The sequence below is a fragment of the Penaeus monodon genome, chromosome 10 (assembly GCF_015228065.2).
Source record: "Penaeus monodon isolate SGIC_2016 chromosome 10, NSTDA_Pmon_1, whole genome shotgun sequence".
Classification (NCBI taxonomy): domain Eukaryota; kingdom Metazoa; phylum Arthropoda; class Malacostraca; order Decapoda; family Penaeidae; genus Penaeus; species Penaeus monodon.
Window position 1 is genome coordinate 8220441 of NC_051395.1, and position 17500 is coordinate 8237940.

The following is a 17500-nucleotide window of genomic DNA, read 5'->3' on the forward strand; positions in this document are numbered from 1 at the left end:
AGAGAGAGAGAGAGAGAGAGAGAGAGAGAGAGAGGAGAGAGAGTGAGAGAGAGAAAGAGAGAGAAAGAGAGAGAAAGAGAGGAGAGGAAGGAGGGAAAGGAGAGAGAGAGGTGAGAAACGAGCGAGATGAGAAGAAAAGAAAAGAAAAGAAAAGAAAAGAAAAGAAAAGAAAAAGAAAAGAAAAAAGAGAAGAGAAGAGAAGAGAAGAGAAGAGAAGAGAAGAGAAGAGAAGAGAGGAGAGAAGAGAAGAGAAGAGAGAGAGAGAACTTTGAATATTGGCGCCAAAACGTTCCGCCAAGGACGGAGAGACAACTCCCCACAAACAGACCTTGGTGATATTTGCCCACAGACCGAAATTCGAGATCAGTTTCCAAATAAAGTACCCACCTATTCCCATCGACTCACTCCTTTCTCGTATTAGTATTTATAGAACGAAAAAGAGAGAGAGAGAGAATAAGAATATAAAATAAGCAAGAATAAAAATAAATGTAAAAAATAATAATAATAAATAATGAAAAACGAGTATAAGAATGGCTTAAGCACACATACACATACACGGGGATGTAGCTCAAGTGGTAGAGCGCTCGCTTAGCATGTGAGAGGTACGGGGATCGATACCCCGCATCTCCAGATCCGAACTGTTTTCTTGCAATTGTACAATTATCATACCATTTGCCTTTTGTTTTTTTCAAGTGTCATAATTATATACATGTGTATTTGTTTTCCCTTTTAATCAATTTTGTTTTTGCTTTCACTTATTGGTATCCACATCTGCCTGGATGATTGGGAGGGAGGGGGCAGGGGGGGATGGCGCCAATTTAACTTTTTCTTACTCTACCAAAAAGAGGATACCCAGCACCCTTCCTCTCATGGTAGAACAATGCCTTCCTTATAACACCCAAATATACTACAAACTTCCAAGCAATACTTATATGATCATTATTTCCCTATTCATATGTAACTCACCCGTAGATGATTAGATGCCCTGATCAGACACACACGAGAAATTAACAGCTATGCCCCAGAATAAATACCTTACAAATACCCCCTTCCTACAAGCCCGGCTAGCTCAGTCGGTAGAGCACGAGACTCTTAATCTCGGGGTCGTGGGTTCGAGCCCCACGTTGGGCGCTGCGTTTTGGCAATCGTCTTGCGTGCAACGTCTTGAAATTACCTTACTGCCCTCGCATTTGATCGAATATAGGGAGGAAGCTTCATTTTCTTTTTAAAAAAATCGCATTATCTAACTTTCTGCCTTATCATTTGCCTACTGCTACATCTACTACTACTACTACTACTACTACTACTACTACTACTACTACTACTACTACTACTACTACTACTAATAATAATAATAATAATAATAATAATACTACTACTATTATTATTATTACTACTACTATTATTATTATTACTACTACTATTATTATCATTACTACTACTATTATTATTATAACTACTACTATTATTATTACTACTATTTTTATCACTACTACTACTATTATTATCACTACTACTACTATTATTATCACTACTACTACTACATCACCACCACCACCATCCCCACCATCACTATCAACATCAACGTTGCCCTCATATTCCTTACCACTTCGGTTTCCCAGAACAAAACACACACACACACACACACACACACACACACACACACACACACACACACACACACACACACACACACACACACACACACACACACACACACACACACACACACACACACACACACACACACACACACACACACATACATAAACACACACACACATACATAAACACACACACACACACACACACATAAACACACACACACACACACACACACACACACACACACACACACACACACACACACAAATACATAAATGTGTATCTATATACATATATGTGCATATATATATACATATATATCTATATGTATATAATAAATATATATACATATACATAAATATAAATATATACGTATATATCTGCGTATATATGTATATATATATATATATATATATATATATATATATATATATATATATATATATATATATATATATATATATATATATATGCATATATATGCATAAATATACATATACAATTATGCACACATTTATCTATTTATTTATTTTTTAATTTTTTTATTTAATTTTATTTATTTTTTACAGTATGTTCATCTTTGATCCGCCGTGGTCACAGCATGATACTTAATTGTAGTTTTCATGTTTGTGATGCTCTTGGAGTGAGTAGGGTCCCCAGTTCCTTTCCACAGAGAGTGCCGGTGTTACCTTTTAGGTAATCATTCTCTCTATTTTATCCGGGCTTGGGACCAGCACTGACTTGGGCTGGCTTGGCCACCCAGTGGCTAGGTAGGCAATCGAGGTGAAGTTCCTTGCCCAAGGGAACAACACGCCGACTGGTGCCTCAAACCCTCGAACTCAGATTGCTGTCGTGCCAGTCTTGAGTCTGATGCTCTAACCACTCGGCCACTGCAGCCTATATGCACACATATACACATACATAAATATATATACATGTATATAGACATAAACATATATAAACATATATATATATATATATATATATATATATATATATATATATATATGTATATTTATATATGTGTGTATGTGCATATATACATATATATATTCATATGTCTGCATATGTATATATGTATATATAAATGTATGTATTTGTTTATATGCATATGTAAGTGTGTGTATATATAAATATATATTTAATGTACCTGGAGTGACCTAGGTTCAAGGCCTGGTCAGGGAGGATTGTTATATATCTAAATCATTGCATTATTCCGTCATTCATTTATATATACATATATATTTATATTTATATATATATATATATATACATATATATAGATAGATAGATAGATAGATAGATAGATAGATAGATAGATAGATAGATAGATATATATATATATATATATATATATATATATATATATATATATATATATATATATTTATATATATATATATATATATATATATATAATATATATATATATATATATATATATATATATATATATATATATATATATATATATATATATACATATATACACACCTCTCAGTACGGTTTCAAATTTCTAAATCAATTTCCACCAAGTACCCATGGGGAGTGTGTGTAAAACCTCGCTATCATTACTCAGGTAAGAGTAGATAGGTAATGTCTAAGGAGCTAGTTAGATCCTAGTTGCACAACTTTTAGTGGGTTGTGTGGTATGGTTGATTTAGTACCGGCCTCTGGTTTCATACCCGGAGTGACCTAGGTTCGAGGCCTGGTCAGGGAGGATTGTTATAAATCTATATCAATATGGCATTACATTATTCCATCTTTCATATATATATATATATATATATATATATATATATATATATATATATATATATATATGTACACATACATATAAATGCACATATAAATGCACATATATTTGCATATATATATATGCATATACATATGTATGTACATACACAAATGCGTGTATATACATATATACATATAAATAGAAAAGGTATGAATGAGAATGAATATCTTCACAAGAGATATTCTCATTCATACCTTTTCTACATTTGTCAACATGCATACAGTTCATACATATATATGTATGTGTATGTATATATATATATATAATATATATATATAATATATATATATATATATATATAGTATATATATAATTTATTATATAATATATATATTATACATTATATATATATAAATTATATATACATATATTATATATATATATAATAATATTATTACATATATATATATATAATATATATAATATATATTATATATATATATAATTATAATATATATATAAATAAATATATATATATAATATATATATAAAGTATATATATATACATGTATATATATATATATATAATATATATATATATATATATATATATATATATAAAAACATTATTATATATATATATTTCTATTTATTTCTATATATATATATATATATATATATATATATATATATATATATACATATATATATATATTTGGGGCCGCGGTGGCCGAATGGTTAGAGCGTCGGACTCAAGACTGTCACGACGGCAATCTGAGTTCGAGGGTTCGAGTCACCGACCGCCGCGTTGTTTCCCTTAGGCAAGGAACTTCACCTCGATTGCCTACCTAGCCACTGGGGGACCAAGTCAGCCCAAGTCAGTGCCGGGTAAATAGAGATGGTGCCTCGATAAAAACACCGGGCGGAAGGCAATGGCAAACCACCGCTCTAAATTGCCAAGAAAAATCATGGAAGCACATGATCGTCAAGGCCGCGGTGGCCGAGTGGTTAGAGCGTCGGACTCGAGACTGTCACGACGGCAATCTGAGTTCGAGGGTTCGAGTCACCGACCGACGCGTTGTTTCCCTTGGGCAAGGAACTTCACCTCGATTGCCTGCCAAGCCACTGGGTGGCCAAGCCAGCTCAAGTCAGTGCTGGTCCCAAGCCCGGATAAAATAAGAGAGAATGTTACCTAAAAAAGGTAACACCGGCACTCTCCGTGGAAAGGAACTGGGGACCCTACCACGTACTCACTCCAAGAGCATCACAACGTGAAAACTGCAATTGAGTATCATGCTGTGACCACGGCGGCTCAGACATGAACCTACCGTTAAATGATGATGATATATATATTTATATATATATATATATATATATATATATATATATATATATATATATATATATATATATATATATATATATATATATATATATATATGTACATATATATACATATATATATATATGTGTGTGTGTGTGTGTGTGTGTGTGTGTGTGTGTGTGTGTGTGTGTGTGTGTGTGTGTGTGTGTGTGTGTGTGTGCATAAGTTTGTATGTATAAGTTTGTATGTATAAGTTTGTATGCATAAGTTTGTATGTATATGTATATATATGTATCATCATCAATAACGGTATGCTCATGTTTGAGCAGCCGTGGACCTCTCCACCATCCTTCGCCACTAAACTCGATCTTACGCTTTTCTTTCCACTTATACCATCGACAGCCCGCAAATATCTTTGATATTGTCGCTCAGTCTTGTCTTCGGTTTGCCTCTTCCTCTGTTTCCTATCACCATCCCTGTCAGCAAGTTTTTCTCAATACTTTTACTTCTCATTACATGACCAATAAACTTTAATTTCCTCTTGTTCAAGATGTATATATGTATAGATATACATATATATACATATATATATATATACACACATATATATGCACACGCACACACTCATGCATGCATGCACGCATACACACATGCACACACACACGCACACACACATGCACACGCACACGCACACGCACACGCACACACACACACACACACACACACACAGGTATGGAGTCATGGCCTACCACACCCTGGCTCTGTACTAACTCCAGCCCTTCACCCCCCACCCCCCATGGGTAAATGGGTGGTTCAGGGGAGGTGGGCCTTGCCAGTCCTCCTCCCCCCAGATAAACTAACTGGCATTGCCACATAAAAATAGATATGCTGAGAGAAGGGTACTGCACCTCCCACCCAGCAAGTAAGGTGGCTATGGGTTCCATTGGGAGGGCAAATGTTGAGGCCCCAGGATAAGAACAGGAGTTACTCATCCCACCTGTGCCCTGATAAATGCCAACCCAGTATAAGGCCCGTGAGGCAAATCCCAAGGGAACCCCACAGGTGGATGGTGAGCCCCACAGCCAGCCACCACCCTTTATAGGGGGCAACATCTGCAGGGGTGGCTCCCACCCAGAGCGATTGCCCGAGGCTTAAACTCGGGCATGCTATCCAGGTAGGAGGTTGGAATATCCAGTCCTTGTGGCAGAATGAGTGGTTACCACTGTTTTCGATGGAATTGAAGCAGTTAAGTGTTGAGGTGGCTGCCCTCTTGGAAGTGAGAAGGCCTTGCAGGGGCATGATCAGTATGGGTAGGTACACCTACTACTGGTTGGGTCAGGACGATGGTCACCATCACCAGGGAGTAGCCATACCCATCTCCAGCAGCCTTCAACCATCAATAGTAGAGGTAACACTGGTTGACAAATGTATGGCATTGGGATGGAAGCATGCTTTTGGCTTTGTGTCTCTGACTGCTGTGTACTCAATGAGAATGAGGTGATCTATGTTAAACTGACATCTGTGGCAGACAAACTCCTTGGCATGACATTCCCATTGTACTGGGTGACTTCAATGTAATATCAGGCTGTGATCATGTTCAGGAGCTTCTTCTAGACAAAATCCAGAGTAGAGGAAGTTTATGGCTCCAGCAAATTGACCAAATCTTTTGTTAAGTACTCAAGATATGGCAAGCCCCCCTACTAGGTGGCTTTCAAAGAGGGCACCTTATGCTGGAAGGAAAGGATGTGTGCAGCAATGCACTCTCCTCTATCAATCTATTATAAAAAAAAAGTGCAATAGGACCACTTTACACACAGATTGCTTTTATACACATAAATTTCTTTCTGGTCCTTTAAATATGGGTTAGTGAAGGTAATCTTAACCCATTCCTGATGGGTGGCATGTATGCACATGTCATGGCATGGCGGGACTATCTGCCAGGGGCATGTATGTACATGCCATGGTGTATGTATGGACATGCCATGAGTTATTTTTTGTTACAATCACGGCAAAATATTATTTTTCTGCCAGTGAAAGTGTCATTAAGTCATTTTTGACACTCTCATTTTTACTATACAAAAAAAAAAAAAAAAAAAAAAAAAAAAAAAAAATGCAACAAACCGACGATTTCAACTCCATGATGCCGCACATTGCTTATTTTATTCAGAGTATAGACTGAATAATGATCAACTATGGAGTCTATATAACAACAAAAATACCCTTCAGTCTCGATTTATCAGGAAGTTTGGCATGTAGAGACTATAGAAAATAATGAAAACTGAAAATACAACATATCTTCGTAGTATTACGAAGAAACGGCATGGGATGCTGGTATTTGGCATGAGTGGTCGCGCATGCTAGGGCGACGATATAAGCCCTGGCAGCGGGGCCAGGGCCACTATGAATACTACCCGTTGGGAAAGGGTTAACTGGTGTAGAAATAGAATCCCAATCCACTCAGTATATACAATATCCACAAGAAACTTCATGTTCAGATTATATCACAAGTTTTAAATATGCAATGTACTATCTGTGAGTACATTACTGTGGTTCTCATGGTAAAAGTGAAATATAACTAAACTTGCCTCAATATTGTGAAATAAATTACAAAGCTGCAATCAAGTGCTGTAAGAGATTTATAGTTTTGTTTTATTTTTGCTTTCTTATCTAATAAAGGAGTGCAATATGTAACATCTTTTACAGAAATTGCTTAGATCTCACTCATAAGATAGAGTCCACGCAGGGTGATGTGGGGCCTTGCCAACAGTGATAGGGCTTGCAAGGATCAAAGATTACACAAGCTACCAACCATGTTCTTCGATGTTGGAAGAGTTGAGTTAGATAATCCAGATAAAGACCACATCCATCCCTACCAATCTGCACTGGGCCAGCATGGTAGGGTATAGCTCTTTCTCGCTCTATGATGCAAACAGTACCTTAAAATACCAGCTGTTGCTATTGGACCATATGATTTACATTAAGGCCATGAATGGCACAAGACCAGCAGAGGTGGCACAGATTGCTGAAGGCTTATGTCCATCCAAGGACTTTTCAAGGCAGAAGAAGTATAATACTTACTTTTATTTCTTGAGATGTATATAGTGTGAAGTGTGTCAACAGTACTCATAATCTGTTTAGTTACTAAAATCAATTCACAAACTAGACAAAACTGAAATTTCTTGTCTTTGTATAGTATAACTTAGGGGTTCTTAAGGACTGACCTTATTGATTATGAATGATACACAAACATATAAAAGTATAGATTGAATTCAGTTTCTCATGTAGTGTTCTTTGCTAAAGAAACTGTTACTTTTAAATTTAAGTCAACATTTCTATAGACAATTATATAAGAGAGCTATAAAACCCATATATACTACATTCACAAACCATAAAAAAACTGGCAGTCAGCATTCCAATTTTAATAGATACTTTATTATTAAGTGGTCATTGTGAAAATGAGCACAAGAATCTAGCAAACTAAACACATTAACTTTATAAAAATTAAGAATGAAATAGAATAACTGTCAGGTCTTGCAACAGCAATTGATGCATTTGCCCTTTCCTTTCACCAGCCAACCATAATCTCTCTTCTCCCTTCATCTCTAATTCTCAAATTCTTTTAATCTTATTCTAAGAATGTAAATTATCAAAATATTAAATATTAAACTGTTATTATAATCATCATGACTGTCATTTATGGTAATTCTATAGTTGCTTATTTTTTATCAATCTTAACCCCTTGCATGATATGCAAAGGCTGCAGTGGATTGAGTCGTGGATGGCATTGCCTCAATGACATCGCCCAAGCCTATGGCTCATCAGAGAGAGTGACATCATTTGGTTGGTGTCACTATTAGATACAGGCACTTAAGTGAAGGGCATCCTTTTTAATTCTTTTTTATTATTAAAAAGTACAAGTATATATAACCTATATGGTGCCTGATGTTGTGCAAGAAGTATTGAATGAGACAAACACAAATGGGGGCAAACTGTTGCATAAGTTATAAGCTTCCTAACGTTGTGAATAAAATACCAAATGAGGAAAATGCCAAGGAGCACCTACAATCCACACTACTGGCCAATAGCCAATGTCTAATACTACATGACATGTGGTTCACATCCTGATTGACTTGGTCACAGTTCTGGGAGATGTGCTATTCCCATCATGGCTGACTAGCTTGCAGCTACAGAGGACGGATCATTCACATCATGATACTATGACAAATACATTACATTTTATGCTGTTCTTTATAAAAGGTACTCTCATGCCCACATCACATGCCCTGGGAATTTTCTGAGGAAGAAGGGGACATATAATGTTTGGCTATTGTTTTGCTATATTTAGCACATAAATCATTTGGCTGCTATGCATGGAAGATGTCAAGCACCAAAACATTGTACTAAGTGGCTGTTGCTGTAAACCTGTCAGAAACCTTGACTGTAGTTTACGTGATCAGTCTCCTCGTGTCAACTACTCACAGTGTAACTGTCTTGAAGTATGACATACCAAAGGAAATACTGAAACCATGGGAGTAGCAGTCTTCTATATAACTGCATGGAATCTCTTATTTCATAGGAATAAGGTTTGTAAAAGTGTAAGAAAATCCTTTTTTATCCCTTAATAAAATCACACTCCACCTTTTACACACAGTGGACCACATTACACTTACTGAAATGGACTACTAAAGCTTCAATATAGCAACTAAAATGAATATCATGCATCTCTGAATATGCAAAATCATATAAATCATATCTGGATACAAGTGATACAAAAAGAAATCACATCATTTTGTTGGTTTGGCACAACAAGTGCAAGGCACCAGCTAAGTCCTAAAAAAGCCCCAGAGGCAAGCCCAGTAGGTCACACACTTCCTGGAGTTTAGACCCAAAAGTGAAAAGTGAAAGAAAATACTGTTTCTACCCTATTCAATATTTCTAATTCTACCATTTTTTGTTTACTTATACACAGATTTTTCCTATTTGCAGCTCCACAATGGTCTATGGATTTATGTACATCAGAAAATAATGACTCATAACATACATGGCAGTGAGCCAAAGATGACAGATGATGCTAGAATTCTAAGAAAACAATATTGCAGAATGTTCATAGTGGGTGTACCAAAGGCCTACTTTCTCTTGATGTGATGAATTTGCCCACATAACAATTTAAGAGATAGTTTCCTAGAAACATTGCTGTAAGTTAAATTATGGAATGGTAAGAGAAATTTGGGAATTTAAGAGAATTCTGGCACAAGGATATTTTATGTAGTAAATATACAATAAAAATATAAAAAGTACTACACCAAGGTATCCAATATTTTAGGAAATATACACCAACTTGATGTAAATTGTGTATATAGGTATAAATAAACACACAAACACACACACACACACACACACACACGCGCGCGCGCACACGCACACGCACACGCGCGCACACGCACACGCACACGCACACGCACACGCACACGCACACGCACACACACACACACACACACACACACACACACACACACAAAATTATTACAGTATCATGCAAAATATAATTATATCACTAGATATATAAGTCACTAACGTCTTTTTGACAGACAGATGATTGTGATTGTACCAACACAGAGGTGAGGCACATGCACAATACTTATGCTCTACTAATTTCAGCCACTGAGGTCTATATACGTCATGCTTATCAGAGATGCAAAAAATGTAAAAGAATAAAAAGAAAACCAAACTTTCAATAACTTCAGATTATGAGGAATATAAGTCAATGTAAATCATAGCAGTAATGGCCAGATAAAAGAACAACTGTTTAGCGCACACAACTTAGAGCAGGCTCAATACACATGGCATAGGTGTACATGCCCGTAGATGGATCTCAAGTCATGCCATGGTAAGTACATACATGCCAACCATCAGCAAAGGCTTGACACATATACATATAAACTATACACCCTTAGGAAATAAATTCACAAAAAATTGTAAATCCATCTTTCTTTCATCAATGAGACAGAGTACATGTATACATAAAGAACAAAATATTGTAAATAAATCAGCAGCCCTCACCTCACCTTAAAAAAAAAAAAAAAAAAAAAAAAAAAAAACTCCACCTAAAAATTAAGTAAATATATAAAACTCTACCTTTGCCTCAAGTATGGCCAAAGAGTGATCTGCTCTCCGCAGCTTGGTGTCCAGTGATACAAGACGTTCCTCACAAATGGATGAGAACTGGTTAAGGAAGGCAACTGTGTGGAGTACCCAGTGGTTGATGAATGCCAAAGTCCTCTTCTGGTTTATGGCCTCCACCTGAAAGACAAGATTGCCATGAGTTCCTTAATGTTTTTTTATGAATGCAGTTTGAGTGCTGTGGATGTGAATCATTAGTTTATTTTATCATTACATGGTAAATCTTATAAACACACCCACCACTTAGCTTTTGCACCTCTGGGTGCTCCAGGAAGGGCCAACAAACCTCCACCGCAAATATTCATGAGAGAGTATACAGGCTACCAGGGTTATTTATTCTTAGAAAAGGAATCCAGTCAAGTTTTATATTGCCAAAATATACATGATGTAAAGATCTGTTAACATTGCTTAATTGCTGACACATATGGAGGTAACAGAGATCAATAAACCACAATCAGACTGAATTTAGCTGCTTGACTACAAGGTCCTAAAATAATTCTATGAATGTCAATATCATTATTAATCTAAATAGTAAAGATTGTATGAATTTCAGAAAAGGGGATGGTGAATGCAATAATGTTGCATCCTCTACTCTTCCCTCTCCATCAAAAATTAAAACAAATCTCCACTATGTATGTTCTGGCAAGGAAGAACTTTAACTGCTTTTGCTTTGTATGACAATGCTGGTCATAATGATGATAATGGCAATGACAGCAATGGTTGCAATAATAATGTTAATATAAGTGATCTGGATGGATCGTGTAGATGAAGATGATAACACACCATTGTATTTCATGATCAACAATCTATTATGACCATAAATTGGGCATTACATCCAGCATACTGACTTCATATGAACACAATCTGAAATAAAATCTATGGCAAGATATTAGCACTTGCAAATTAACTTAGCAAAATATGAATAAAATTGGAAAACATCAACATGTGGAAAGTACCAAAACTAAAGCTTATTATTAAAGGGGAAGGAAGAGTTTTAGTTCAAATAAGTCCATACATTAAGCCACTGAGTAAACATGTAAGAAAAACTTCTCAATACAACTTTAGTTAAAAATAAATAAATAAGCAAAATGAATATGCATTCACTGACTGTAGTACAACTGCTGCATATTTCCAAAACATTCACATCAATATCTATAAAATACCATACCAAGAAAATTACTTCTATACATTACCACATGAAAAAGCTTTTCATTGGTGAGAGAGAGAAAAAAATGATACTAATTATTACTAGGAAATACTGCAGATCTTCCAAACCTTCAAAGAATTTATTTCCAATAAATCATTCCATTATCCAAACAGACATTATAAAAGTGGGGAAGTGATGGATTGACTGAGTGATTAATTGAGTGATATTGAGTGTGAGAGTGAGGCTGTGACTGAGACACACCAGACATAAGTTAAATTGATCACCAATTAAAATTCCATTTATTGCTGTATGGTCTATGGAGTCCATAATCTACATCTCAGAATAACAATATTTACGCTCTCCTCCTAACTTTCATCAGTTTTAATAGAAATGTGAAAAACCTTCATTAATGTTACCAAGAATTCCCTCTATCTCAGTGTGCCAAGAGTGACACACCGAGATTGAGGGAAATAGACACTGCTATTTTATACAGCATAAGAAATAGTCATAACCAATAGAGTAGAGCTGGTACGGCTTTGTATTTATTGCGAATGACAAAAATATCACCTGCTTATCACCGCTCAGAGACTAAGTCCACAACACACTCACACAGCCAGAGTTTTTAATGTTGTGTTTCCTATACAAAATTGTTGAGGCAGCTGACAAGGAGTGCTATTAAAGGGGGATTTGTCTCCCCCGTCTAGGAAACATATATAAGGTAGGAAAGATTAGTTTTGGGTCTTTGGGTTTGCATGATACCCTGGTTTTGGGACTTTGTCTATGGAGGGTACGTCGCTTAATTAAAAAATACCAAAAAATCTTAAGAAAACACCAGACGGGGGTCACATTCAACGAAATTTCCTGTTGCATAGCACTCTACAAATATCCCCTAAACCCGTCACATTCAACGGAAACACAAGCGAAATTAAAATTATAGACAATTATCCCCAGTACAGACAGTCATAAATTCCATCCTAAATCAAAGCCTGACCTTTGACAGATCCACATTTGGCGTGACTACGGAATTTCGGTCCATGTTCGGCGTAGCGGAGTCGAGGGGCGTCTCATCAGCTGTCAGGCGACGCTTTGTTGACACTTGGCACTCTCGGGTCAAATGAGAGACTGCAGTCCCGCTTTGAAGTCGACTATTAATAATTCCGTGCTTATAAGAATGTCCAAAATTGTGAAGGATTAGAGGATTAATACTAATAATGGAAAAATACGATAAATCGCATTTTACAAACGTTCCTTGGGGTCAGTATGAGAAAGACTCATGTGACTGGCCATTCACGCAATAATATACGCCCACACACACACACACACACACACACACACACACACACACACACACACACACACACACACACACACACAAACATACACACACACACACACACACACACACACACACACACACACACACACACACACACACACACACACACACATATATATATATATATATATATATATATATATATATATATATATATATATATATATATATATGTGTGTGTGTGTGTGTGTGTGTGTGTGTGTGTGTGTGTGTGTGTGTGTGTGTGTGTCTGTATCTGCTGCGTGTCTTCGAGGTTCAGCGAGATTCGACTAAATATTAACATGGTGAAGGGAAATGGATCGTATGTGGTGTCAATTAAGTAAACTGATAAAAAATACTTAGAGTGACATAATTAATATCAACACTTTTTATCATTCGCTGTAATTTACTAGTTCTGTTCGCAACAGACTCATCGATAAGGCAATTGCAAGAGCAGGCACAGTTCATTCATTCTAATGAGTAAACCACATCGTCACAAGCAGTAGAATAACCTTCTCGAAGTTACTCACCTGGACGTTGCTACAATCATACGACTCGATGTGAAATTGATCTGTGTTACACCTCTGAGGATAGAAGAGATCGTGAACAAGGCATCGAGGCGTGGTAGTTAGGTGTGTTCTAAATCAGTAGATTAGGGGCGTGGTAGAGTGAAAGGCAAAGTTGCACATAACGCACACATTATTTGTTATAAAGAATGATAAAATCGGCAACTTTCTGTTGACTACACAGACTACATTAGGAACTTCATAACTTGGAAATACTGCCAGGTTTGTCAGTCTTTACTTGACTGCCTTGACCAGGGCCGCACTTTTTTTTTTTTTTTTTTTATGAGGGGGAGTCATTTAAATGTTAAGTAATGTCTAGTAGGAAGAGCACTATTACCTTTGAGCATTTGAAATACGTGGAATGTTTTACATACAGCAACAAAACATCAGGTGTGATTACAAACAATTCTGCTATTACGATTATTATTTTACATCTGGGAATTCGAACGTGCATTGTTGAAAACTTGTTGCGAGACTACGAATCTGTGTTGCGAAAATGGGTTCACGTCTGTCACCTTAAATATTGTCCCTCCATTACCTAACCTAAAGTTACAAACACGTAGTGATTGTGAGCTGTCAAATGAATACGATCCGATGTGCTGTGACCCTCCTCGCACCTTTCCCGCTAATTCTCCTGCCTCATGTAATCCGTCTCTACCCCTCTCACGCGACTGGTGCGAGGGGTAGGAAAGAAACTTTGGATCATGTGTGTGTGTGTGTGTGTGTGTGTGCGTGTGTGTGTGTGTGCGTGTGTGTGTGTGTGTGTGTGTGTGTGTGTGTGTGTGTGTGTGTGTGTGTGTGTGTGTGTGTGTGTGTGTGTGTGTGTGTGCATATACGTATATATGCGTGTTATATATATATATATATATATATATATATATATATATATATATATATATGTATATATATGTATATATATATATGTATATGTATATATACATACATACATATATATATATATATATATATATATATATATATGTATGTATATATATGTGTGTGTGTGTATATATATACATGTATAGTTACCCACACTTCCAACTGGTACACCCGAATGGTACAAGGACTGTATTTTTCTGGTAATACATGCATAGTATTCAGTATTCTGTGAATGAAATGCCCTTGTTTGTAAAGAAACCTGTGGTACTTGCTAATATATTCACTGATAAGTAATATCAGCCATTAAAATTATGTTAAAAAGGTTGGAAACATTACAGTGTTTTGCCCAATGGCAACATTATTGCTTGACATATGTGGATTTTTCCTTTAAAAGGGAGCAATTGGAACTGGTATATTGGCAATTTTTGCACTATAATGATAGCCAAACGTCGACGACAACGTTTAATGTCGAGTCTAGGTTAAACATTCGATGTTTTTCCCCTGAAACAATTCCTGTGTATTTGTATAAAATTGCAATTTCCCAACTATAACGCCCAATTAAAGGGGTTTAAAGGGACGGGTGCAACGCACAAGAGCCCGTCGGCCTATAAGGTAGGCTATGTATATACTACAATGCTTCAATTTGTGTGTGTGTGTGTGTGTGTTTCGCTGTAAAATGTTCATAGAGGGTGAAGTAGGCAACACCGTTTACTTAGAGTGTTCTGGGAACTCTTAGCTATGAAAGAACAAATCTAAGAAGCGAGTTGTAAGCAGAGACTTTGAGGTTTCTTACCATCGTGAACCAAGTCATTCAAGAGGACAAGACGTCAATATATATATATCCTTGGCCTTTGGCATGTTTGTGTAGGACAAGAATACAACAAAACTAATGTTTTATTTTTCAAACAACAAGCAGGATATGTGCCGGATGGGGGTAATCTACATTTTTTTTTCGGGCATGCATTGTTAAGCACTGATGTCATTTCATGATAATATATATATATATATATATATATATATATATATATATATATATATATATATATATATATATATATATATATATATATACAGTTGTAGGACTACCCAATACGTGTACACACACATAAACATTTTCATTTCGTACATGTAATATTGGCTGTGCAACGATTACTCAATTGCTTAATGGGGTCTTTATGCTGATGACTTGTTCGAGGTCCGGAATGCACACTCGGGTCACATAGAGTGTCCCCCTAAAATTATATCAAGATTTGCAGAGAACATTAGGTTTGGAATTTCTGAAAAGTCGTCAGGAATAGCATTAAGGACTGTTTATTAAGCATGTTTATTAATCTTCATGTTAAAAAAAATTACACTTCAAAACATCAAATATCATATATCCATTATTTTCTACATCCTGCTCTCTCTCTCTCTCTCTCTCTCTCTCTCTCTCTCTCTCTCTCTCTCTCTCTCTCTCTCTCTCTCTCTCTCTCTCTCTCTCTCTCTCTCTCCTCTCTCTCTCTCTCTCTCTCTCTCTCTCTCTCTCTCTCTCTCTCTCTCTCTCTCTCTCTCCTCTCTCTCTCTCTCTCACACACACACACACACACACACACACACACACACACACACACACACACACACACACACACACACACACACACATACACACGCACACACACATATGCATATATATATTTACACACATATGTATGTCTATATATATACATATGTACATATATATACATATGAGTGTGTAAAAATATATGTATATATATATACGTATATATATATTCACACACGCACGCACGCACGCACGCACACATATACACAAACACACACACACGTACACACACGAACGCACACACATACACACACGCACGCACACATACACAAACACACACACATACACACACACGCACACGCTATCTGTGTGTGTGTGAATATATATATATATATATATATATATATATATATATATATATATATATGTATGTATATGTATATCTATATATCTATATATCTATATATATGTGTGTGTGTGTGTGTGTGTGTGTGTGTGTGTGTGGTGTGTGTGTGTGTGTGTGTGTGTGTGTGTGTGTGTGTGTGTGTGTGTGTGTGTGTGTGTGTGTGTGTGTGTGTGTGTGTGTGTGTGTGTGAGTGTGTGTGTGTGTGTTTGTGACTATTTCCGAGGTCATTAATCCATACGTTCTCTTTAGGTCGACACGGGAATACAGAAAACGTAATGAAGGGATAACTTTCGCATCAATCATTCGGCACAATTTAAAGGAATGAAATTTGAAGGTGGTATTTGTTGACCAAATTACGTAGCCATAATAAAAGCAAGGTTGCTAAGATTCTCTTGCAGTAATATGTAGAAATGATAGCTGTATGACCACAGTGATAATCAATATTTTGTTCTAGATATACTGAAATCTTCAATTATTTATCCGAACTTGACTGATATAGCATTAACATTTTACTACTACGTCATAAAAGTCACCTAAGATCTCAACTGTCACCCTTATCTCTTACTTTAATCACCCTATTTATGAAACCCTACCTGCTCTTACTCTTATCATTTTCAATGACACTTATAGCCTGAGAAGTTCACCCTTAACTGATCCCCTTAACCCTAAGCTCTCAGTCTTAACTGATTTCTCTACCGAACGTGCTCCTCGCCCTCACCTGATCCCCGCCCGCGTCTGTATGAGGTTGTAATTAGCGTAATTATTGTACAGGGAGAAGGAGTAAACATTCTTATTTACGT

The 17500-nt window shown here is 36.3% G+C and overlaps 1 protein-coding gene and 2 non-coding genes across 3 annotated transcripts in view; 2 read left to right on the forward strand and 1 right to left on the reverse strand.

Moving 5' to 3' along the window:
- Positions 1 to 13098, reverse strand: part of LOC119577807 (WASH complex subunit 3-like) — a 33640-nt gene extending 20542 nt beyond the window's left edge. Inside the window, exons 1-2 of the mRNA XM_037925376.1 lie at positions 12986 to 13098; positions 10803 to 10967 (exon numbers count right to left, since the gene is read on the reverse strand). Of these exons, the coding sequence (XP_037781304.1) occupies positions 10803 to 10967; positions 12986 to 13030 (210 nt within the window). The 5' untranslated portion in view covers positions 13031 to 13098. The remainder of the gene's footprint in view (positions 1 to 10802; positions 10968 to 12985) is intronic.
- On the forward strand, positions 558 to 630 carry Trnaa-agc. Its single transcript has one exon. It is a non-coding gene; the product is annotated as a tRNA-Ala (tRNA).
- Positions 1059 to 1131, forward strand: Trnak-cuu. The gene has a single exon. It is a non-coding gene; the product is annotated as a tRNA-Lys (tRNA).
- Positions 13099 to 17500: the final 4402 nt, after the last annotated feature.